Source organism: Corvus kubaryi, unplaced genomic scaffold, assembly GCF_017639235.1.
Source record: "Corvus kubaryi isolate FWS band 111438036 unplaced genomic scaffold, C.kubaryi_AGA036_p1.0 37397, whole genome shotgun sequence".
In the NCBI taxonomy this organism is placed as follows: Eukaryota; Metazoa; Chordata; class Aves; order Passeriformes; family Corvidae; genus Corvus; species Corvus kubaryi.
The window spans coordinates 13,248,818-13,273,441 of record NW_024581136.1 but is presented as its reverse complement, the minus strand read 5'-3'; the positions used below and the strand labels follow the sequence as shown (position 1 = coordinate 13,273,441).

The 24,624-nt window shown below is 43.9% G+C and overlaps 1 protein-coding gene across 9 annotated transcripts in view; it reads right to left on the bottom strand.

Moving 5' to 3' along the window:
- The window catches only part of MCF2L2 (MCF.2 cell line derived transforming sequence-like 2), a 159,893-nt gene extending 135,519 nt beyond the window's left edge, over positions 1-24,374 (bottom strand). For 5 of the 9 annotated variants that reach the window (XM_042042069.1, XM_042042071.1, XM_042042073.1 and 2 more), the window contains exon 1: positions 3,684-4,370. In XM_042042069.1, coding sequence (XP_041898003.1) covers positions 3,684-3,825 — 142 coding nt within the window. In that variant the 5' untranslated portion in view covers positions 3,826-4,370. Of the gene's footprint in view, positions 1-3,683; positions 4,371-23,809 lie in introns of those variants that run through there. The other 4 variants (XM_042042064.1, XM_042042065.1, XM_042042067.1 and 1 more) reach the window with 3 other exon arrangements.
- Positions 24,375-24,624: the final 250 nt, after the last annotated feature.

Here is a 24,624-nt window from a genome sequence, read left to right as displayed (position 1 = left end):
AGAAGCTCCAAAAAGTCCAAGAAATTTCAGCCCAAATTCATTTCAGATGGGATTTCTTTCCAGAGATACCACCGTAATTCCTTAACTGCTCCAGTACTTCAGTCCCTTTTCCTCCCTGAACAGATGGATCTGAAGAATTGGTTTTCAACTTCAGCAGTCAGAGAGACACAGCAGGACTAAGAACAAGCTCCCTTGATTGCCGGACAGACAAAACTGCAGCATTCCTCTGTCCTACAGAGGACAAAAGCAGAAACACTGCTAGCACAACAGACAGGTCCCCATCCTACTGGCAAGGAGGCTCTTGTCTGGTTTTGCAGTAACAGCAAAATCCTGAAAAGCCTCAGTAATAAACTGCATACTCCTTAGTGTCTGCATATTCACTACCCTGATTTAAGCAGCCACCAGCCTTGAGCACAGATGAAAAACACACATTTATTCCCTTAAAAATATATAATCTGCTTGCAGCCTCAAGCTCCACAGCATGCAGAGACATAGTCACAGCCAGCACAGGATCATTCATCCATGTAAAACCCCCGTAGGTGTGTGATACCATTGGAGGACTTGAGCATCACAACAAGGCAGGCTAATTAGGAGCATCTGGGGACAAAGGGGCCAGTTTGGCAGGAGGTGTCCTCAAGCATTAAAGATGTTCACCAGCAGTGTGGTGACATAAATAGTCAGGTCAGTGCTGAAAGGACACGTGAGCCACTGTCCAAGAATGATGTATTTCATGTCAAGAGGCTATGCTTTGCTTTCAGCTTCAGTATCTGTTTCATGAGGAACTGAGAGCACTCCAACAGGGATCAGCCCTGGACTGGAGTCCCTGGCGCATCTCTGCCTGGCTTTCTGGGGGCTCCTTCCCTTTGGTTCTCATAGCCATGCTATAACCAGCACCTTGGAGCGGCAGCTCCCAGAGAGTCTCAAGGTCACATAGTGGTACTCAAAATAGCACCATTTGTACACCAGACCCCAGAGGGCCCTTCAGTACCTGCAGGCAGCTCATATAGCCTGTTGCAGGGAGCCAGGGCTGTGGAGCTCTGAGCAGGCATCATGTGGCCATAAGGAAACTGCCCTTCAGCTGGCCCCTCACAGCATCACTTTCTTTTTGTGAGCATTCACTATTTTCATCCCTTTACCTAAACAGGAGCCTACAACCACACTTCTAACCACTCATCAGAACAAATCACGTTGATTCAAAGAAAGCCTTGAAACTTGCATGATCCAGGAACTGGAATAGCTTGGCACAACACTGCTTGCTGTGGGGTACTGCTGATAAAAGGCAGGTAAGCTGCAGGCCACTGCAACTATGTGGCCTCTGTTTCTGCCATAGTTACCTGCATGCCTTCCATATCTTCTCATTATGATATTTAATACACAGAATTGCCACAGAATATTCACAGGGCTCCACAGACAGTCTGTATGTGTGTCTTGGGGATGGACAATGTGAAAATTGCTTCATATTTTGGAGTGCTTGAAGTACTGAGTAAACATCAGCCAATTAACCCTTAGCAACACTCCAGCTGGATCTTTAAATTGGAGAAAGGGTACTCCCCTAAGTGATAGTAAGTCAGAACATGCCACAAGGATCCTGCATTGCCACTATGTTCAGAGGAAGTCAGCCTGAGAAGAAGGCACACATCCCTAGAGTTTGTCAATGAGTCTTTGCTTGTAGGACTAGCAAGATGGGGCAGACAGAATCCAAGTTCTCCGGGACAGATCATCTTTCTGCCTCTGTGTTTATGCAGCACAGACAACTAAGGGAAACTGGTCTAGTCATCAAAGTAGTAATATGAAGTAGTCATAACCACATCATCAGGATCCACTTTTGATGGAGACAAGTAATTTCCACTCCCACTTTACAGATAAGAAAACACAGGCCAAAAAACCCCCCCACGATGAACACAAGGTCAGAGTCAGTTCAGAACAGGGGAAAAGAACCCAGGCAGAGTTGTTATGAACTCCTGTACCACCTTTCCAGCTCCTCAGCCCCCTTCTAATATTGTCACCACACATAGAGCTGCCCCAGTGTGTTCTCACAGCTCACACAGCTCTAACACCTGCAGCTGAAGGCACCTCATCCTCAGCAATAACTGAACTTCTGCCCCTCTGGCAGCTTCACTGGCAGAATTTAATACTAAAGTGGCGAAGATGTTTTCTGCCTCACAAAATGACAACAGGCTCAGGCTGATCTGACATGCTATCTGTTCCCTAGCAAAAAATGATTTTCCAAGGGATTTCCGCCCATAATACTACACCAGGTAGTCTCTCAGCATCAGAGGCAGAGAAGATGTTTCCCTGGGAACAGTAACCATGGCAAAGCCCTTACCAGTCTCTTCCCCTCTCTACTACAGGAAGAAAAAGAACAGCAGACGCCTGAGCTCTCCCTCCAACAGGTCCACAGGCCCACGAAGCCATAAGCAACCTGATCAAATATTCAGGAAGGAACTTCGATGAATTCTGCTGTCTTTTACTGGATACCAGACATTTCTGCCCTGCTGCACTGAACTCGAAATGCCTCAGTACAAAGAGTGCAACTGGAAACATCAGTGTTACTGAAAGGTCAGCCAAATACAACAATGCATAGGTAGGCACTGAGCCCAAAGATCAGCATGGATGGATCACTCACAGAAGCAGCGGTACAATGGACTGGCTTTGCAGTTTTCAAACCCTGACATTGTGCATTAGAGCCCTATTAAAGAAAGCATCTGCAAGCCCCAGTTTGTAAGCAGCGGCTGCAGCCGATACCCTGCTTCTGGTCCACCTCTTTTTCTGCAGAATATTCTCGATTTACCAGATCGAATGCAGCTCTCTTTGCTGAAGAGCTAATTAAATCATAATCAACAATTCAACTTCCAAGTACAATCATATTGCATGCTTTTGGGAATCTTTTCATCATGTACTAGTGAACATGTTATAAATTTCTGGATTTGAGGTTTACTAAGTATTTATTCGAGTTAATAGGGTAAATGAAAGGGGACTGTTTTAAAAATCTTCCTCTCAATGACAAGAGAGAAAGTGTTCTATGATTCAGCAATCTTGATATGCAACTAGACGGTCAACAGCCTAGACTTCAGCTACATCACTCTACTTCAGAGTTAACATGCAGTTAGCACAAATTGCCAGGACACCAGTACCTCATACTAGCAACCCCCTGAGAATAGAATACTGCCCTGTACCTGGGCTGACTCACACAGAGCACAAAAAACTCCATTGTGCAACTTTCTGAATACAGTGAAACCAGAATCTTTACAGGGAGGAAGATATTGACCTTCTACATAGTAATTTAGGAGCACAGAGTGACAGGCTCAGCTGGGTCATGACACCCACTGCTCCAACTCTTAACATTCATTTAAAATAAGTATTTTCCATGCACAGCAAATACCTACTCCTGACATATACAGAAAACTCGGTGTCTAACACCCGAATGAAATATTTATTCAGAATGAGTCTAACATTCATTTTAACCTCCTTTAGGTCAAATCACTGCAAATATCCCAGAAATATACAGCCAAGTCAAACGCTGCAGTCACACCTGAGTTAATACCCAAATCCAGCCAGTTGCCTCTACTTATCACTGACTCCTCAGAGAAAGCATTAAGAATACAATCTCTTTTTGCAAATTGCCTGGGAATGCAATGCAATTACCACTACTATGCTATTTAATTTAAAGATGCTGCACATACCTTTCTTTGCCATGCGCTCCAGTCTAAGGCATCCTCCTATAAAATCATGATAAGATTTCATTTCTCCTTCTGTTATCCGGACAGCAGTGAAAGGCAGATTCCTGGGAACCTGTTGTCCACATTTCTGACACCGAGAAGCCATTGCCACAGATCAGGAGACTCTTGTCAGGAATCTGCTCTCTGTTTGCTGGAATCCAGCCTGATTCTTCAGCCGTCAGTCCAGCCTGGTGACTTTATCCCACTTAGTTCACTCAAGGTCACCCTCGCCAGCAGGATGTTCACCATTGCAATTGGCTAAGACTTTTATAGGCTTACTGACTGTGTTTGTTTCTCCCTCCTTGCTTTCAATATCAGTTTACTTTAATCTCTCATTCAGAATGAAAGCTGTGAACCTCAGCACAGCCCATGCCCTGAATGGCTTCCTTATCATTAATTTAAAGCTGTCTTATAAGCAACAATGAAGAGAGAGGATCCCAGAAGCACATTGCAAGATCACAGAGTTGCTCTTAATGAGCATGCCAGCTATGTTCACAAAGAATTTTTCTTTGAGAAAGGGTTTTTCTTCATGATTTTTGGTCCCTTTCAGGCTTATGATTTTATGATTCTTCATCTCTGAGAATGGATTTTTTTACTTCTGCATTTCAGCTTGGATGGTGCAAGGAGACTGCTCTGCAGAGCTGCTCAACCAATTACTCACACGTCTGGCAGTGGCACTGGGAGGCTGCAACTGTACAGAAAAGCCCTCTGCTGCTGTGCACAGTCCCTGCTCATAAGATCTGATAATCGAAATGAACAGAGTAGCAAATGGAGGACAAGGGAAATATTGCTGGCAGACATGCTCTGCTAGCTGTGCAATCCCCCAACTAATTTTTTTTAAACAAAGAATTTGGACCCATTAGTTAGACACCAAAATCAGATATTTGAAACACACATTTAGAAATCCCCCTTTGAAGGGGCTGGATATTTAAGCTGACTTTTTTTCCCTTTTAACAATTACCATAACACAAATCACTGGTTAGAGAGCCTTATGAAGAAATTAGTTCTTGGGGAACTGAGCTCAGAGAGCACTCAATCCTGATACAGTGAATTAAAAAGGAGCTTTCCCTAGGATCGGCAGGGGACTGCACAAGAGATGCACAACAGGCACAAGGCCAGCACTGGTGACAGTGCAAAGAATACAGTGAGAACCCAATGAATCAGGGGTGAGCTGCCACCCAGAGCTCAACTGCAGTGACCTGAGGACAGAACGAGTTTCCTGCAAGGATCTTACACACAGACTGAGAACCTTTGCCTTCCTCTGCCTCAGTCACTAACACCTGTTGGCACTTTACATAGTGCCAGAACATCCAGCGCTGTTCAGCTCGTGGCCTGCTCAGATCACAGCTGATCCCTAGGCATGGAGTGGGAAAGCATAAGGCTAATTAATCCAAATCAGAGAGTGACCTAGAGGGGACAAAGAAGTTCAGGAGAAAAAAGCCTCCTATGGTGCCATGACTAAAATGGTGAGTAACTGGCTGGACTGCATTGAATGCCTGTAAGCTGAAATATACAGAAGTCACCTCCCCCACCTCTACTTCTTTCCCATTCCACAAACTTGCAGCTTCTCCCCTGCCAGCTCTGCTACCTCAGCCACACAGGGAGAGCTGCTTAAGTTGCCTAACCCAGCACACACACACTGGCCATGTAGTCAAACAGCTACCAGACTTGAGAACTGAGTCTGCGATCATCTTCTTTTGATGAAATGAAGCTATAAGGGACATTTCTACTCTTAAAGGTAAAAGATTTTACTACCCTCACCTCCAAATTTGCTATGTGGCATGAAGTTGCTCACTCTCCTGCTGTTTACCTTTGCCAAAACCCTCCCTGCAAAGTGAGACCATTGATGTACTGAGCTGTTGAATAACTTGATTCATTAGCATCTGTAAAATATTTATTAGAGCTTCCATAGAGAAATCCCTAGGGGACAGCAATATTTTACAGATAAGGACAGCAGTGGCACAGAAGGAAGAAATACTTTGTAGAAAATGGTCATGATGAGATAAGAAAACTAGAAACACAACCGTGCAGTTTTATCTTTAAACATTTCCTCCCTCTTTTCGTTCATTACAGGGGCTCAAGGTGTCCTTCCTTACATGGGCAAACATGATATACCTTGGCAAATAAACTTTTCTGACAATATATTAATGTCTGACATACACAGAATAACTGCACTTCAACCTTGCACACAGAGATAAACAGTGAGGGAGAAGCCAGCATTTGTGGCAATACATTTCTGTCTGCCACCCTCCCTCATGAACACTGTTCCCCACCGGTATCCACATGGCTTAGTAACAGGAGGATCTGTGACATGCTGTATTCCAAGGGGGAGATTTGATGCTGGACGTGGATGCAAGAAGAAATCTGCCCTAGGTGTGAGCTTTGGAAACACAGGTAGCCACACAGCACACAAAAGGGAAATGATCTAAAACAATTTCCCAGTCCTTCCCTAGGAAAGCCTGATCCATCAGAATGCTACATACAAAACTCTGCTGCCTGGGGTACCACTGCCATCACCCAGCTCCAAACACAGAAATAAGCTGACACATTTAGCAACAAGGCACATGAGGGTTACCTCAGGGACTGAGTGCTGTGATGCAAGGGCTGGGATGGATGGACAGAAGGATCTGTTTACTCTCCTGTAAGTTTCACTGCATTTCCATTCACAAGCTGGGCTAGCTTCTCCTGACACGCATGGAAAACCTCTGACATGGGAGCACTGAGACCTGCCCTGTTTCCTACCACACAAATGACCTCTTCTGTACTGCTCTGGCTGTATCTGCACAGGAGCTGCAGTGAGGGCTGCCTTGCAGGAATTCTTTTATGTAACATGTTGCCAAACACACACTCAGTGTGGATGATGGAGAATTCACAATTTTCCTCCATTAACTAAAAGGTACCAGTCTGACTGAAAGCAAGTTACTGCTCTTTGCATGCAGAAGGTTGTAGGGAAGGGAACAGGTACAGAAAATGATAGGCATGCTTCCCTGGCTCTTCTCTGTAATAACACAGAATGGAAGGGCATTACTTTCCTGCTGCTCCAAACAACCATAACAAAATGTTTGGAAAATCTAAGGAAGAGGACATTTTCTGCTCATGAATTGCCAGCATTGCCTAGCAACATAATCTGTCAATGGTCTGTCAATGAATAAGCAAGTAAATAAATGTAAGAAAGTGTCATCAGAAATTTAAAATAAATAAATAAACCCACGACAAAAATAAAAAAACTAAGAAACCCCACCCCACAACCCATGAACCAGATACTCTTAGACGCCATTACCCAAAACAGCCTGCAGAATTGCACTAGTTCCTGGTTTCATTAGAAATACCAGTTCACATTGGAATTGATGCTTGCTGGAAAGTGCTTGCTGCCATGACTGTGTGGCCAGAGGATGGCAACAAATTTAAAGTCAGCTCAGTTAAATAAGTTTAAGCCCCATATTTCTTCTCATGAAACAAGATTCTTCTGCATCAAAAAGCAGTGCTGTGATGGTTGGTATCACTGTTAAGCACAAAACATGCAACAAACATGTTGGATCTCGATGCTGAGCCCAAGGGAGGTAATTTCGTGTGAAGAATCAAGATTTGAGTTTGGGAACAGCATTTATCTGTCAGAGGAAGGAGGAAGAGAAGTCTTTTTCTGCTGCATGTGTAAATGAGGCAGCTAGAAAACACTGTAAAACACTTGCTGTTTGCAACTTAACCACACAGTCATTAAAGCAGTTGAGGGGAAACAGGCATCACTTTTCCATCAGAGCCTTGTAAGAACCATTAAGAAAGTTTAGTGTAGAAGAGACTGAAAAAATTACCTCTCTCATCTACCAACATTTTAAAAACAACATAAAAACCCAACAGCAAAAGATAGCTTATTTATTCACGAAGACCAGCAGCTCCCCCACCTACGTATTTAGTATTCCACAAATGTAAGAAATAAGTAATCTAAATCCAATGCCACTATAAAGACTGACACATACAGGAGCTAAGAAAATAATCTATATTTCTTTCCTGAAACCCCAGCTTCATATTTTCCTATTTCATGATGTTTTATCTGATGTGTGAACTAATCTTTGATAGCTATGCTGAAACACATTTTCATTTTGCATATACCTCCATAACCTTCGTTCTGCCTTCCCATCACCCAGATCATGAATCTGATAAGCCACGAGGCACTTCAGCAATTTGAAGCTTTATTTTCAGAGCACTCTTGGTGCTGTTACAAGTAACATCCATTCCAGTGTTCAGCTAGGAAATAGAAACTGGTCTTTTTTATTAACTTCCATTTATTTTCTTCCAACTAATAAAAAGCAGATCAGGATTTCCTCTCCCTCCTTTTTTAATAAAGGGCTACATCCCAGGCATTGTTTTAAACCCCAAGGAGTTAAAGGAACAAGCAGAGGAAAACACATCTCTGTTCTTGAAATTCCTTGTAGAGTGCAGCACTGTTTCAATTGCAACATGTAGTTCCTACACTAGAAGGCACTAATTCCAGTGCCATATGGCTTCAGAATCTCATTACACTGATCTGCTTAAAGTGATTTCTTAACGGACGAGCAAAACATTTTTGGTCACCTTCAGCATAGGGAAACAACAATTCTGTCACTGCTGACGCACAAAAACTCCCACACAAACTGCCGAAAGCAGGAGTGAGTAGAGTGAAGATCAAAGGACAACCTTAGCCAAAGAACTTTTGTTGTCATCTCAAAGCTGTGTAGACAGCACAGTTATTCAAGGACCATTACCATCATTAAAAAAAAACAAGGCAAAAAAAGAGAAAAAAATCCAAAGCAAATAAACAAAAATGCAGACAAAAAGAAACCCCCAAACCAATGACATCACTGCTGGATTAGATAATATTCTCAGGAGATGAGCAGAAGCTTCACGGGCCAAGCACTGGGCACGAATTGCTGCTGCGCCTGCAGGGTTTATTTTACCTGGCTCTCTTGACCTCTGTAACTAAGAGCAGATCACCAAGAACAGAAAGCATTTCTGTCCTGCTAGGCCTCTGCTTGGCAAGATAAATAAACAGATCCCAGAGTTACCAATGTGTAGCTGGCACAGGGGTAAAGAGTAGCTGGATCCAGGGTTTAGGCTTGGATGCAAAGTTATTCCAGTCTTGAGTATGAAAATGCTTATGGACCTAAGTGAGACCAAGAGCCTTTCTGAGCAATCCTACCCAAAACATAAATGGCCCTTGGCTTAAAGTCAGGGCAATAAACTGAAAGACAAGTAAATGCAAAAGAAACACGAGAGAGACACTGGGTAACCCAGAGAAGATCGTGATCTATAAAACCAGGCATATCAGATCCCCAGTCTCCAACACTCCTAAGCTGTATCACCAGTGCAGCACCAGTGCACAGGCACAGTCTGTGTCGTGGCCCTCCAGCAGCACCGTGAGAGCTGGAAAGGACAGACTCTGGACATTAAGAAGGGAACATGTTTTCTTTCTCTCTACTCTGCCACTGACACACTGAGTCACCTCCTGATCCTAGCTATCATCCACAGCACTGCACTGGATTCACTGCGCTATTCCTCTTTCTTTCCCCCTTCACCTTTTTCTCCCTGCAAGGAACCTCTGGAGCACTTCCAGTGCAGAACAGCTGCTGGATCCATTCAGTCAAGACCACCAGGACAGCTTCTTTCCCTGAGGAGCAGCTGTGCACATTCCCTGATGGAAGCAGCATTTATTTTTTTGCTTGCAATTCATAACTTGAAGCACATAAAGGAGAACCAGAAAGACACAGGGATAAAAATAGCATCTGTGAGCATCACAAGGGCTGTTGATACTCCAGGCTTTTGGACACATGCCAAATGTTAGCTGAACAGGAAGAAAGAGCTTCTCACATTACAAAGTACAGTAAAGGCATTTCCAATGTTTTCTTGCCATCTCTCAAGCACTCAACATCAGTTACCGCAAAGGGTAGGAGGTTGGGCTGTAGGGACTATTGATTTTTCCCTGTTCGCATGTCTGTGCACTCAGTTACTGTGCAGTCCACAAGGAAAAGGCAGGTCTTGTAGAGATTTTCCTAGACACTGTTTTGCCTGACTGGGCTCTCAGCTGGCAGATACACATCAAATACACTCCTTTAACATCCCCAGGGCAGGGCTTCTGTTCATCTAGGGAACTGAGGATAAAATCAGTCAAAGAGGAGTTACTCCCCCTGCTTTGGCAATTGTGAAGTACACCTCCATTTTTTTCCCCAGGCCAGGACTGCTGTCAGAAATCAGAGGTCTGTCCTGAAGGACCTGCCCACACAGGCGTTTCTCTGTGCTGAGCACCAGCAAATGAGAGGCTGGAACACTCTCCTCTGTGTGCATCCGCAAGTGCAACCACACAGGGCAGCTGGATGCTTGCACCCCGGTAACAGGAATTTGTCCTGCTCCAGTGCATAATACGATAGAGCTGTTCCTTCCTCATATCCACCCACAGCCCGAACCCCTGCACCATTCCCACCCCAGTTTACCCACCCCAGCTTTGTCACTAAGCCACCAGCTTTAACAGATTTAAGGTTCTAGAAAGACACAATCTATGGGGTGATTTCCCAAGTTACACCAAAGCCTGGTGTGAAGCAGAAAAATAAAGGTATGGATAATCTGCTAGCATGTGCACCGGTGTGCACCATGTGCACTTCCTTCACCTCTCCCCGCCCACAGCTCTGCATCCAACACGAGGCACAGCAAGGCAAGACGTTGCCTCACCACACACAGCCACACCCTCAGTCCTCTCCCTCTCCTCTTCAGCCAGCACAATTATTGGGTTTTGTCACCATACCCAATCCTGAATATGTAAATAGGATAAATTTACAGGAAACCAAGAGTTTCAATCCTTTGTCAAAACCAGGCAAGAGCTGCTAAAATTATACGGAAAAGGGCCAGCTGGGATAGAAAAAAGCATGAGCATAAAAGCCTCATTTTCTTTCATACCAAGACTAAAATTATTCATGGATCTATATTAACAGGCAGTATACCCCCACAGTAAAAAAAGACATCTGCAAGTCAGCTTCAGGTGCAGAAACAGTATAGAGCTGCACCTGAGAGAACTTTTCCTACAAGAAGCAGCACAAGGATTTCTCTGCAACATTGCACTAATGCACAAACACCTTGTCAACTCCAAGTGTCCCACTAGCAGCACATGCAGCAGTCATGTGCTGGGATGTGCTGAGCGCTGTCTGCACGAGGTTAGACCTCCAGCCCACAGGAAATAAGGACAGTGCTTTGACTTCAACAGAACCATGGACTTAAATTGCCTAAAGCTGAGTGGTGGACTGTTCTGATGAGATAAGAAATTGCTCTTTAGTCTGTCAGGAAACCTCATTACAAATGCTTTCTGCTGACCAGCACAGATTAACTCAATAAAACGTATCTGAATCCAACATCCGTTTATGGACCTTAGTCCCAGTAGGCATAAGTTCACTTCATGGCATGTAGCACTAAATAATGCTTTGTACTTCTCCAGTGATTCTCAGCTCAGCACTCTGGCACCACAGAGAAATTGTTACTCCCATGAAATAGACTATTTCCTTTCTAATTGCCAATAAAAGGATACAGTTTAAAAAGAGTATTTTTGCTTAGATTTAGTTGAGCATGCATCTGAGAACTATTTGAAGAAATCTTGTGGGGGAAGAAATAATTTTACCTGAAGTTTTGCCCCACAAGAGCCTAAAAATGGGGAGGAATGATCTAAAAGCATATATCCATACATCTCACACTGGCTTGAGAGCCCTTTGAATTGGCTTAACAATAGTTTCACCCTCTCTTTAACCACTTCTTTGCTGCTCCTTTTTAGCATAAATGCGCATAATTCTACACAATATTTTCCTGTCTCTTGTTTAAATATACTTGCTTCAAGAATAGCAATCAATTGTAAAACAAACTCCAAAAAAAGCAATATTTTTAATTGTATCAGAAGCCTTATAAGAACCCACCAATGAACTTTAAAATCTCAGTACAAATAATGAAGCATAAGGAAAAAATTCTTCAGCTGGGAACTGAATCCCAAGGTATTCACACAGTTTGTCTAAGATCAATTGCAATTACTGCAGTGAAGTTGGAAAATGAAGAAATATCTACTAACATACTAAGAAATATCCCTTTCTTGGCTACAGCCTTAAGCATGGCACATAAAACGTTTCTCAATGTTATTTTATAGCATTTGTAGATATCCCCATCTTTTCAACACTGAATTTAAAATAGAGTTTTGCTCATTAAAATTTTGCATTATTATTTGTATCAGTCTAATTACTGCTATGCACACATTCAGGGTCAGCAGGTCTCACAGCGAAGGCTGCTGAACTGAGACTGCTAAGAATGAACTAATTGGGTAAAATAAAAACAAAACACTAACAAGGAGTTTTAAAATCAGGCTCAGTGACCGATCCCAAATGTCAGCACTTGCAGTGGACACGGCAGGTATTTTAGAGCATTTGGGCTCTATTGAGGAAATATTTTGTGTTTGGCAGCAGCATGGACTCAGGGTCTTGAGTACACCAGTCAGCCTGAGCTGCCAGAGCATTCTCACCTGAGGCTCCCACCAGCACACCCTCCACCCAGTGCTTCAGCTACTGCATTTAAGAGGGTCCCTACTCCCTTCCCCTTATGCTGTGGATGATGCCATTTTCAGCTGTTTTCTCTGCTATTCCTGACCTGCAGTTTAGACCTCTTAGATTAATCTAGACCTGATACATCATTTAAATATCTCCATCTTTGCTCAAGTATTGTAGGACAGGTCTCTGGGGGGTGAGAATGAAAGTACTAATGCCAGTCTTATTTTTCTGTAAAGTATATTCCTAGGTTTTGTATTTGCTTCTTCTGTAGTGTTTAATTAAGTTATCAAAATCACAACATATTCTCACATTTACCGAAAGAGAAGCTTTTATAAGATTAGTCTTTCCTATATTTTCTACAGATTAAAATAAACAGATGTGTTTACTCCTAAATAGGAAAGTGGATTTTATGTGAAACTGAAACTCTTGTTCCTAAAAAGATCACGAATAACACACGTGTAGTCAAGTGATATCCTCCTATAGTATAACCCAGTTTGGATGAAGAGCTTAAATAGAGAACTTGCGTACCCCAATTTTCAAAGGTTCAACCCCCATCTCACAAGCTATTTATCTCCAGACACCTCGGCTCTCTCCGAATTCGTGCTGCCGGTGCTTTGCACGCTGGTGCTGCTGCCGCAGGAGCCTGCGGGGCTTTGGCCGGGAGCGGAGCCCCGTTACGGCTGCCCCGGGGCCGGGAGCGGTTCCCCGCCCGCGCCCTCCAGCGGCTGCTCCGCGAACGGAGAGCAGCTCCAAAGCCGGCAGCGCCGCCACTTCCCTTCGGAAACGGGCTTGAAGGAGAGACGCTCCTCTGCCCGACTCTGTAACATCCTGTCTTTCAGCCGATCCGAGAAGGGTCTGACCCTACCCTTGCGGGTCTGGGACAGTGGAAATTGCTGTGCCCTCTGCTGCGCTTTCACTCCCGGCAGAGGCTGCTCTGGGACAGCTGCTGAGACCAACAAGCACACACCCCTTCTCCAGGCAGCAGCCCTGCTCCGCTATCCTGCTGGGAACAGAATTCAGGGGATAACTGCTTGTGTTTCATTTCTCCTTCCCATTGCTGGACTGGGAAAACCTTGCACGGTGGTGACAGCTCTGAAGGGGAGAATGGGGCAGGCAGTGTGTGGCCTGTACAGAGCTGCTGTTGCAGACATTGGGGTAGAATGGGCACAAAATATCACTGGCAAGCTCCTCTTTGCTCTGTCCAACCAGTTCTGCTCCTCACAGGGCACTTGCTGCCAGCTCTCTGCTTCCATTCAAGATAAAATGATGCACAAAGCTCTGCTGTATATCCAGAGTGTAATTCAACATGATCCACAATGACAACTGCACATTGCTGAAACTGCATTCTCCCCTAGTGGAAAACAAAACCAGGAAGATGGATTTTTATGAGCTATCAACAAAAATTGCTAAAAAGTTTACTTCAAACTGAACTGTGACTTCAAAGCCAGCTGTGAAGCCTCTCCTGGTTTCCTCAATTTGCAAGGGGAAGAGATACTAGACACTGATAGCAGTACAAATATCTGAGACAGATGAAATAATGAGAATAGCTTTGAATCTCTCCTTTAAAAAAATAGAAAGTCTGCTTTCACAAAATAAGCTGATCACCGTAACAAGAATTAATCAGGTTTTCCCAGCAACCTTCCTGCACCAACAACTGGCATGTAATTGCCAGGAGCTCTCTGATCAGTTATGCACCTGCTTACAGCTCAGGGTCATGCTAAGGCCATAGCTATTTCAGTTTGAAATAACCTTTTCTCTGGATATTGCAAGATCAATAGTATGGCTCCTATGTATGTCATCAGCTTTGGCTTTTATGCTGCAAACACCAATATTGATCCCTTCAAAAATTAAGCCTTGGTTTCAGAGACCTCTGAACCACAGTGTAATGGATAACAGTGAACTTCAGACTCAAAGGGGGGAAATATTTATAGTCATGCTTTGTTAGGTGAAGGATTATTGATTGATAACAAGAAGCAAACTCTCCTGATAGTAATTCTAGCCACAGCAACTCTGTGAGAATATGAAATCCATACCAGAAAAAAATGCATTTGAAGTGTTAAAGTTGCAACATATATGATTAACAGGCAGCATATTCAAACTTCTCACATCCAAATCATCTCATTTCTACTTATCATTGCTACTAGAGCTGCATGTGTTTGCTGCAGCTCTTTCCTCGACGCCCGTCTGTCAGCATGTGCACATCCTTGGAAAGTTATAATTAAACTGGAGATACTGCAGTAATAATAAATGGAGATGCCAGTAACTGTGGGCTAATTCCCTACCTATGTATAACTAAAATTCTTATAGGTCTTGGAATTTAAAGGCAAAACTCACTCTCCTAAAATACTGAAAGACATCCTCTCTGGTTTCAGATTTTGTTCATCTCTTCACATTGAACCTGAAGTGGCTCTCCAGTGTATGATGTGAGTAACTCCTACAAAATCTCTGGAGCTCAAGGCATGTATGAGAAGAGTCAGATCCTATCAGCAGCTGTTGCCAGGCAGCCCACAATGCTGTACATCAGCATTGTTTGTCTTGTATTTATGTCTTGGAACTGCAGATAACTGCTCTTGTATTTGAGGCCAGCTGCAGACAATTCATTGCCCAAGGGAAACTGGAAATCACACAGCTCCCAGTCATGCAGAGGAAGCAAGAGCTAAATGGTTTGCAGCCCCTCATATCTCGTTGCCCTGGGCAACAGTCTGCACTGTGGAAGTGGCAGATCCAGCCTTCCTCATACAAATTCTGTAGCATATGGTGTTAATATATGGACTGATACTATGACAGCCCCACTGTAGTACTATTGGGGTGCTCATGCATTAGGTGATATGGGTGGGTGCATAAACAGTCTCTGGATAAGAGCTGCTGGTTTCCATCCAAGACCTTTGAGACACAGATGGAGGTAACTGGAAGCACAGAGATTACAAGTTGCATTCAGGGGTGTGGGGAATCTGACTACAGATCCTCTCAGCCTGGCTTTCCTTGAGCTCTGACAAACTAACTCAAGATCCCCACATGAACCCAGGACAATAGTGACAATAGGTGCTAACTCTGTGCTGCCTCTTATACCTACTTGCAGCAGGGGCTACAGCTGGGTCAGCTACAGCTGAATGCACTCAGACAAAAATATCTGGTCCTGTGGAGTGCTGAGAACCAGCAGTTCCCCATTTATTCACACAGAAATAAAGAGCTCTTTGCACCTTTCTGGATCAGAGCCACCTTGTTGTAATATTGATGACAGATCATTTCCCATCACCTCTTTGCAATGTTTCAAAGGATTTGGGCTTCTGCAGAAATTTAACCTTTACTCCCATGCTTGAGTAATCCAGGTCAAGAATCAGTGACTTTTAAAATCAAAATAACATTGAACTAACATTCCAAAAAGGACCTTTGTGTCTCTGTTTAAACTTCCATAGAGTCAGCTGTGCATTCACTGTAATCATCCTGCACTTACTGCAACTGAGTCCTCAGAGAACTTCATCTGTGTTGCATTCATGTACCTCTGGAATCAGGGAAGCTCTGCAGATACAAGAGAGGACTGGGCTGGCTGCCTTGAAGGGCCAAACAAGCCCCTGTGTGCTCAGAGTAGGAGAGCTACTACGAGATGGTAGTACCTTATACTGGAGTCAAACCATGGGCACAATCCACCTTTGAGAGACAGAGTAATGATACTGAAATGAGCAGCAGTCTCCATGAAGGCATGGACACTCAGTGCTTTAGCTGTGCTTGTTTAGCTCCTGACTGCCTGAAAAATTCAGGACTCAAATGTCATGACAGCAGTGATTTTGGAACAATGCATTTTCAAGAACACTCCAAATACAACGCACAGCAGGTGCAAAGCCGGTTTTGAGCTGCTGTGTGTGTGCGTGTGCTGTTTTGGCAAACAAAACAGACAATCATTTCATGACAGAATGGATTATTGATCCTGGTAGCCTGTCTTCCCTTTGGCCACTTTTTGGGGGATGTTGTACTGTACCGTCAGGTCCCTGCAATGGCTAGAAAAGATGGAGACAGAACACGGACAGCTTTGTAAACTAAATCCTAGGGACCATGGAAATTTATGATTGTCTGTCTCAGTTCAGGGCTTTATTCCCTACTACACTGCAGGAAATACTATAATAGAAAACAGGATGAATGCAGAATTATATTCAGAATAATTCATTAATGCAGAATTATTTGCAGGTGTCTGCTGAAAAGATACCAACTTTCTGCAATGTTGCACTGCAAAAGATGAGGTAGGTGCATATAAATGTAATGTCTTTCACCCTTGAATGAATGCTTCAGACTTTTCCAGCCAGAATTCTCATGCTGGACATGGCTCTCTTCCAGTACATGAGCTCAATCATTCCTCAGAGGCAGTTATGCTTTTGGACTCACAGATGTTATCTAAGTTGTGCTTACATGACAGTGGAGCTTGAAGATACTGTGATCTCAACCCAGTTGTCCCCTACACATCTGTCCCCACCCCAAAGTGGAGCCTGCTGTCCTTTGTTCCACTAAACTCGAGAGCTTCTAACAGTGTTCCTGCTCCCTAAGCAGTACCTCCCTCCATGCCATGACTTACAGATCACTTAAGGTATTTACAGCTGATGTTTTTCCATCTATGCATGTAAGAGTTGGCTGTTTCTTCACCCTGTCTCCCTCCTGTTCCTTGGTTTCGATTCTGGCAGTGTCTGCTGCACTGGTTAGTGTGAGTCACAGATTAGCAATGATCCATGTGCCATGTTATCCCTTTCACATCATTCTCCAGCATTTTCTCATGTGAGCAGGATCAGGCAGCTTTGCAGAGAGCTTAGATTTCTCCCAGTCATTGACCCAGTGACCACCTGGAGAAATCCAGATGTTACTGTGCTGAACTCTAAAGGGAGGTACAAGAAGCCTGGTCAGCAGGCTAAAGCACAGCATTAACACAAAACATGTATGGTTTCTCTTCTCCCAAACATTTGAGTACAAGCCCAGCGCTGAAGAACAGGAGAAAATATACAGACAGGACTACTATCATGTACCAGACACTGTGCTGTCAAAATTATTTTAGCAGTCACCTGGGTCCCATTCAGAAAAGTTCACCCTAGATTGAATGGTAAGTCCAGCCTTGGGACTAAAAGAGACCTCGAACGTGGTACAGAAGGGGGGAAAGAGTGCCAGCAATGGAATTTATTAGCTTATCTTCTACTCACTGAGATGACCTGGTGCTGCAAGTACCTTCCCAAATCCTGATCCTGCTTCCCCCAGGGAGATGCCCTCTATGGGGAACTCTTGAATTCAGCCACCATATGGAAGGCAAGAAAAAGGAATTAAATAAAAGATGAGGCAAGAGGTGGAAAAAGGCCCTTTTATTTAATGAGCTGCCAGGCAACATGATAGATGTCAGCTTAGTTTAATTTCCAGTGAGGCCATCTGAGCTCCCCTCTGCCACAGAGATAAGAACAGACAGAGGGGCTCCTCTCTGCCTCCTCTTGGTCCTATTTGCTTTTTAAGCTTGGGCCTTAGCAATGCAGAATGGTCAGTACTGCCTGTCCTGTTAGCAAGCAATGATATCTGCCAGCACCAGCATCTCTCATTGTGCCTGACTCGGAGACCTCACACAGAAGAAAACCTCCTGGACTTGCTTTGCCCAGGAGATTCCTCCCACTTCCTCCTTCCACATAACCCTGGGCTTGTCCTGGAGTGTTTAAGAGCAAACTGGGAAGTGCCACAGTCTGACTAGCTCAAGGATGTACAGGACCTGGTGCCTGGCAAGCACAGCTGTGGAAGGGACCATGGGCATCACCACTACTAACAGCTAAACTTGGATCCTGCCGCCTGACTTTCCTTTACTGATTTCCTCACGTATTAAACACTTCTCCATGCCAAGAAACACCTATAACTAATTACTGTGGTAGATTAGAAAATAAAGGGCAGAGGGAGACTGCTGTAGCATTAGATTTAACAGCAGCAATGCGGAGGCTTTTGAAAGAGAAAGTGACTTACGGATTGACAGACTGGATCACACCTCAGCTCTATCCAGCCTAGTTCCCTGTCTCCAACAGTTGCCATCACAACATGCGTAAGTAGAAAGTGTGAAAACCTTGCAGCAAGCAGATGGTGGATAGCTACTCCTATTCCCTTTTCTCTCCAACATCCTGGTCTCTTACTGGCATGAGAATGAAAGCTCAGAATGTAACAGCCAGTTTTGGGGAGGGTATCAATAAATGAGAAAACAGGGCTGTAAGCAGCCTTTCAGTTCTGTGGGGCTCTGTGTGGCTCTCCTCAGTGCATGCTGCTCTGAGAGTGTTAACAGTACCACACCTGGATATTGCATGGTTTTTCTTTTTCTTAAATTCTGTCAAGGATGCTAGGATCACATCCCATATGAAAAAGTATTTCATCTAAAGTAAAAGATGTAAGGTAGAAGAGGAAAGTCTCTGAGCTGTTCTCTCCTGAAATTGAAGCAGCCTTAATGCATGCTATTGTTTCTGGGAAGCTCTTTAGTCACCTCTGTCTACCTGAACATGAGGCCAAACTATCACATAAATATTTTGTTTTGAGACGAAGTTCTGGATCCCAACTCATAGGAGTTTCTTATAGTTGTTATTTTTGATAATGCCTCTGCAAACCAGGTTAGAATGTGGGCTTTAAACAAGTCTGTGGTACTTGCAATATTCTACATCTTGGAAAGTGCACTAGGCACATCTGCACATTTTTCATGTATTTCTGTGAGAGCTTCATTTCCACTTTTTATAGATACAAACTTTGCAGCATTAGCAAAATACTTTTAAACAGTTCCTTACTAAACAGTTTCCAGTGAAACAGCTGCACATAATAGGCCATATAGAATGGGGTAAAATTAATAACCACACTCTAGGAACAAAAAAGTAAACAAGAAGCTTTTTTTAAGCTGTGAAACTAAAAAGGATAAATTGCTATTATCTCTCCTTTCCCACATTCCACCCTCCCACATGGAATCTCTGAGGTTTAATAGAATGAGCTTATTTCCCTTGTCTTCACTATTTTCATCTTTCTCTTCATATACTATTTTTATATTTTGCATGAATTCAATATTTTTGACCTTTGCCACTTCACCAAGTTTGGTAAAAATTGGCCAACAGTTCAAAAGCTTTACTGGGGTACAGAGATAAAGATGCAGATAACATGAATAAACCTCAATTTTTTTATAGAATTAGGTTAATGGGGAAACTTCAACCTACCATTTCTCATCAGCATAAGATGGCAAGTAAATTTAGCAAACCCATTTCTGCAGTTTTCTATTGTCATATTTCACTGAGAATGTGTGAATGGCATGGCCCCTCCCATGCCTGTATGTTATTTTTGGGTGAGGAGACCTGGTGTGCTGTGGTCAATGGAAGGAGCAGATTCCCCCTGCTGTGCACCATCCCTAAGTAGGACAGAGCCACAGAATCCATGGTTCAAAAAGAGTTCCTGAAATGCATGAATGCTCCAAAACAAAGGCAAGAATTTTATGTTGCAAACAGAGGAATTTTATTTGATTTAAGCCTTTTCATGGGAGTAGCAAAGGGCCTATTTGATATAGTACCTCAAAAGTTAATTTCTTAAAATATCCCTTTTTTGTGTCCTTGATGTCCACAGACACATATTAGAAATGTTGCAACTGTCTGTCCAACTGTGACATATTAGATTATTTGTGGCTTTGTAGCATAAAGCAGATTCTGTGACTTGTGATGCTTAGCCACTGGCCTCGGACAAGTGCCAGCTCGGGTTATTCCATTCTGTTGACCTAAATTCCTCTCACACAGTCAAGTAGATGCAGTATCATCCTTTACTTCCTGTCCCAAATTGTAACACAGCTTCTCTTCACACACACAGGTGTTTTACACCGCTCCCCAACTCTGGTGGTTAAGCCAAGAGTGGCAGGAATTGACATACCATGGTTAGCAGATAGGAATTTTAGAGTCTTGACATGTCAATCCTAGACTAAGGTCTGTCGCTGACTTCCTTTTTGATTTCAATCAAGTTGCTTAAATTCCTCTTTGTTTGTTTTTCTCATAAAATGAGAGACTGGAGAAGCAAGAGTGTTTAAAATCAGATGAAAGCTGATGTGAATCTATGGGTTTTTTTCTTGTATGTAACATTTGTGCAATGTAGTGCTTTCTGCAAATCACATCAGTGCCAGTTCTGCCATGGACACTGACAGTCAGCTCATCTGGGTCCAGTTAACATTTGAAGGGGAGGAGCTCTTACAACTTCATTGAGAATTAAGGGGAGCCTCTAAGAAAACCCCATCTCCCACAGACTGTGGAATTCTTTATTGGCACGAGAGGAGCCAAGCTGCTGGCCTTTTGAGACAGCTCACATTGGTTCTAGCAGCTCCATCCTGTAATACCTACATCCAAACCATTTTAAGAAAAAGCCTGTGGAAAACGGGGCACTGGAGGTGCTTGTGTGCGCAACTGTGCCCAGAATATTGCCCACACATAGCAAAGCTGGCATCAGATTTCTGGGGGCCAGCTGCCAAGTGTGGGTGGGTAGTGAGAGCACAAAAGAATATTCCTGTGGGCTCTGCAGGCTGGAAGAGCTGTACGTGTTCCCACAGGCAAACAATCCTGCTGTCAGCACCAGGCACGTCATCCTGCAAAGCTCTTCCCTCCCCACCACAGAAGAGCTGCCACTTGCCCACCTACCCGAAGGACACACTTTTTCCAAAATTGATGAGTGTTTCCTCAACACCTCCCAACAAACAAGTTCAGTAAAAGTAGGGTAAATTTAAAAAAGACTCTTGATGCAGTTTCAGTAATATGCTGGGGTAGTGTTGGTGCTATATCTCAGATAGTAAGCAGAAACCCTGCTGACATTCACAGACGGCTCCTGTCCTAGGCACCTGTGGTGGCCCCATTACCTCACCCTCACTAGGACAATCAGGAATAATCCCAGGGAGGCTGAGGGAGCACATGGCTATTTAAGAGATCTAATTTGGTCCTCTGTTCTTTTATACTGTGTGAAGATGTGCTACCATGCAGGGTGGTACTAGAAAAGTGCCAAGTTAAGAGAGCTACTGTGGAGCAGGGAAATACCTTCAAAAGTTTGATTTTGACCTGGGTGAGGCAGGCACTGCATGTATGAAGTCTGTAGTAGGATAAGAAGCTTTTTTTACTAGCACATGAACTGTCTAACACAACATGAGTCAGCTATTAAGGGATGAAAGCTTTTGCCCAGGACAGATAAGTTGAGCCCCAGGCGATTAACTATGTGACACTCTTATTGACACATTAAAAATAAAATGGTGTGTCATTACTTGACACAGACCAAAATGGTCCCATAAAGGTTTTATTGAAAATATAAAGGTCTTTCTTTTTAACGTTCCCATAAAGTTCTAGTTTGACATTTTGCAAATTTTGTGAATAAATTTCTTCCCTCTTGTTCTTGGATGAGCTGGGAGCTGTGCTCCCAACCAAGAGCTAGCTACATTCTGGAGAGTCTGAATCCCACCAGTCCAAGTGGCAATATGAGGGTGATAGTTGTAAAAATAGTAAACACTATAAAGTACTTACATGGCCAGGGATCCCCTCGGTTTGCTAAAGCTGAGAGCCCTTTCACTTATTTGAGCTGTAAAGACTCCCACTGAACTAACAAGAGACCCCTGCAGCTTCGCAGGAATTATTCTTCCAATAAGCCACGGCTGATTCAGCTAAGGCACCCATGTTACAACCTGTGATTCATAAACATGGCACATCATCATCATGGGTTTGGAAGAAATGTTCTTCCTTCAGCCAATAACAAATGTTTTAATGTTACTTTCTTCCATTTTTGTACAACTGTTTTTGCCAGTTATATGATTCAATAAAAAATGAACTCTGGCTACAGAAAGGCAGGCAAACTCCACAAGTAGGGTCTGATTAGTAGGTCTCAAGTGGCTGGGGAAATGGTGAGATTATCCTTCCCTGATGGAAGCTGATCAACTAGGCTCTTGCCTCCGTGTGGAATGCAAAAAACGCCAGGATCTGTGACCTTCGCTCCTCTCCCATGGACTGACCTGCTGGTTGACATCCAGGAAACCAGTGGGACTCTCTAGCATCAGCCTCATGACCCAGAAACCTCTCTTATTTAGCAGGGAGCAGGGGAAAGGTTCATCAACATTGCTAGTGTCCAGAATGACTTTTATTAGACAACAGTATATTATACAGTAGTTAACATAATGCTATGTTACCTCTAACAAATCCCTCCTGATATCAAGGAGAGTCCTCAATATGGATGATGGGGACCTGCATTGAGTTTAACAAGAAAACCAGAAGATACACAAATCTCCTGAAACACTCTTCAAAAAAAAAAAAAAAAAAAAAAAAGAGAGAAATATGCCTCATATTGAATCCCAAATCTTCATTAAAAAAGTGAATTCATGTGACTTCATGTCAATCTGAATTTGCACAATTGCAAAGCAATTCATGTTGGCATTACTGGGTCAAAGAGGCTGCTGCTGCAAGCTCTCCTGGTAATCATACTTTCTCCCATACCAAGCTCCTGGTGAGGTTAACCTGGAAAAGGTTTTGGAGAGATGGGGCCTGGTCTTAAATATTTTATTGAGTTTAAATCTGCTTTTGTGCTATTTGTTTAGGCAAGATACTGATTACATTTGCTCTCCTAAGCTAAGTTCAGCTGCTATAGCTAATATCAAACCAAAGAATAATGTTGGTCTAAAATCTTACTTACATATTCTCTAAAAGCCAAATTTTGGTCACACTCTGTTTCATATACAGATTGAGTAAAGTCAGTGACAAAGGCATTTCAGGAACCTGTACAACATCTTTAGCATTCACAGCACACAATCCATTGCAAACACTGACAGCTATAAAATTTGCCCCTATGCATTCAACTAAAAATGTTCTCTTTATGTGATGCAACACAGCTGCAATCTACTTTAACTCAACTGTAGGTAACAAAAAAGGGTCACAAAAGCTTTTCTCAGCTGATATTTTAATCACCAGCATCTCCTACTGTCTTGCTAGTTTCAGGTTCCTCAGTTCCTGGTCATTCAGTGCCAGCAGGTGGGTATCCAGCCCAGATGCATAAGGATGTCAGTGCAAAGCTTAGGGCCTCACCTGTATTCACTGGCATTTGAACGTTAGAAACAGTAAAATCAAGCCTGACAGAGAGAAAAGCTTTTTGAGATCCTGTCCTAGCACCTTCCAGAAATCCTGAAACAGCAAAGGCCACGAAGATTCCCTGAGAATGAGCTGCTATTCCAGTATCACAAGCAAATGCACAGCACATTAGCACTGCCGTTGCTCCAGCATCCTCCCACCACCCCCTTTTCTCCACCACCTCCCTGCAAGGACTGTGCTCGAGTATTTTACACAGCTCACTTCACAGGTAGGACACGCTGCTCTTACTGTTTCTGCTTTTCAGAGAAAACATGCTTGAAAAACAAACCATCAACAAAAGGCCGTCTAATTGCCCAAAGCCGGGGATTCGCAGTTTGCTGATGGCTCCTATTTCATGCACAGGTGTGATATTGTCACACAAAGGCAGCAGCACCTCCTGGGGGAACAGGGCCCCTGAATCCACACAAATGTAGTAAGAAAAATAAAGATGCCTTACCCACATGGGTGATAACCGTAGTCAGTCGCTGGGTGAGCTCCTGATGTGACATCTCTTCTTCTTTTAGCCAAAAAAGCATTTCACACAGGGAACTACACAGCATCCAAAAAAAGGTGCACCCAGAGTGGGAGGCTGCACACTCACTGCCTCACTTGCACACAAAGCAGGGACCACTCCCACGGCACGGCCCTTCCAGCTCTCACATCTTCTCTCGGCTGCTCACCTCTTCCAATTTGCTGCCATCTATGCATGGACGTTGAAAAGCTCCTTCCAGATGGAGATTTTACCCCCCCTGACAGAAGGAAGGGAGCAGGAGGGGGGAAATACAAAAGGGGGAGAAGCAGGAGAGTTGATTGCTTATGGCTTTTTTTCTCCCTTCTCCCGCGGATGAGGCAAAGGATAAAGAGACAAACCAGCTAGCAGATACCTTCCTCCAGGGAGACTTTTGGATGTGATGCTGCGAGTCAGGGAAAAATCCTGGAGGTAGGAATGGCATCGGGAGGAGTGGAGCTGGCAGGAGAGCTGGAACAGCCGCAGCTGCTCTGCGACGCTCCCTTCACCGGCGTGCCTGGGAATGGAGAACACGCTCACAGCCTCCGGTGCTCCCCCTCGGCCCCTGGGGCCCGAGTGCCTTGCAGGCTGTCGTTGAGTGGAACCCCGCAATGTCCCCAGAGACCCTCCTCCCACCCCCTCTTAGAAGTCGCTGCCTGAGGGGCCACCGCTTCTGTGGAGGGGGAGGGGGGCACTGGGCTTTTTAGGTGTGTTGTGGCCAGAGGCTTTGTTGTTCCACCTGCACAGACAGGATCCCTGTGATC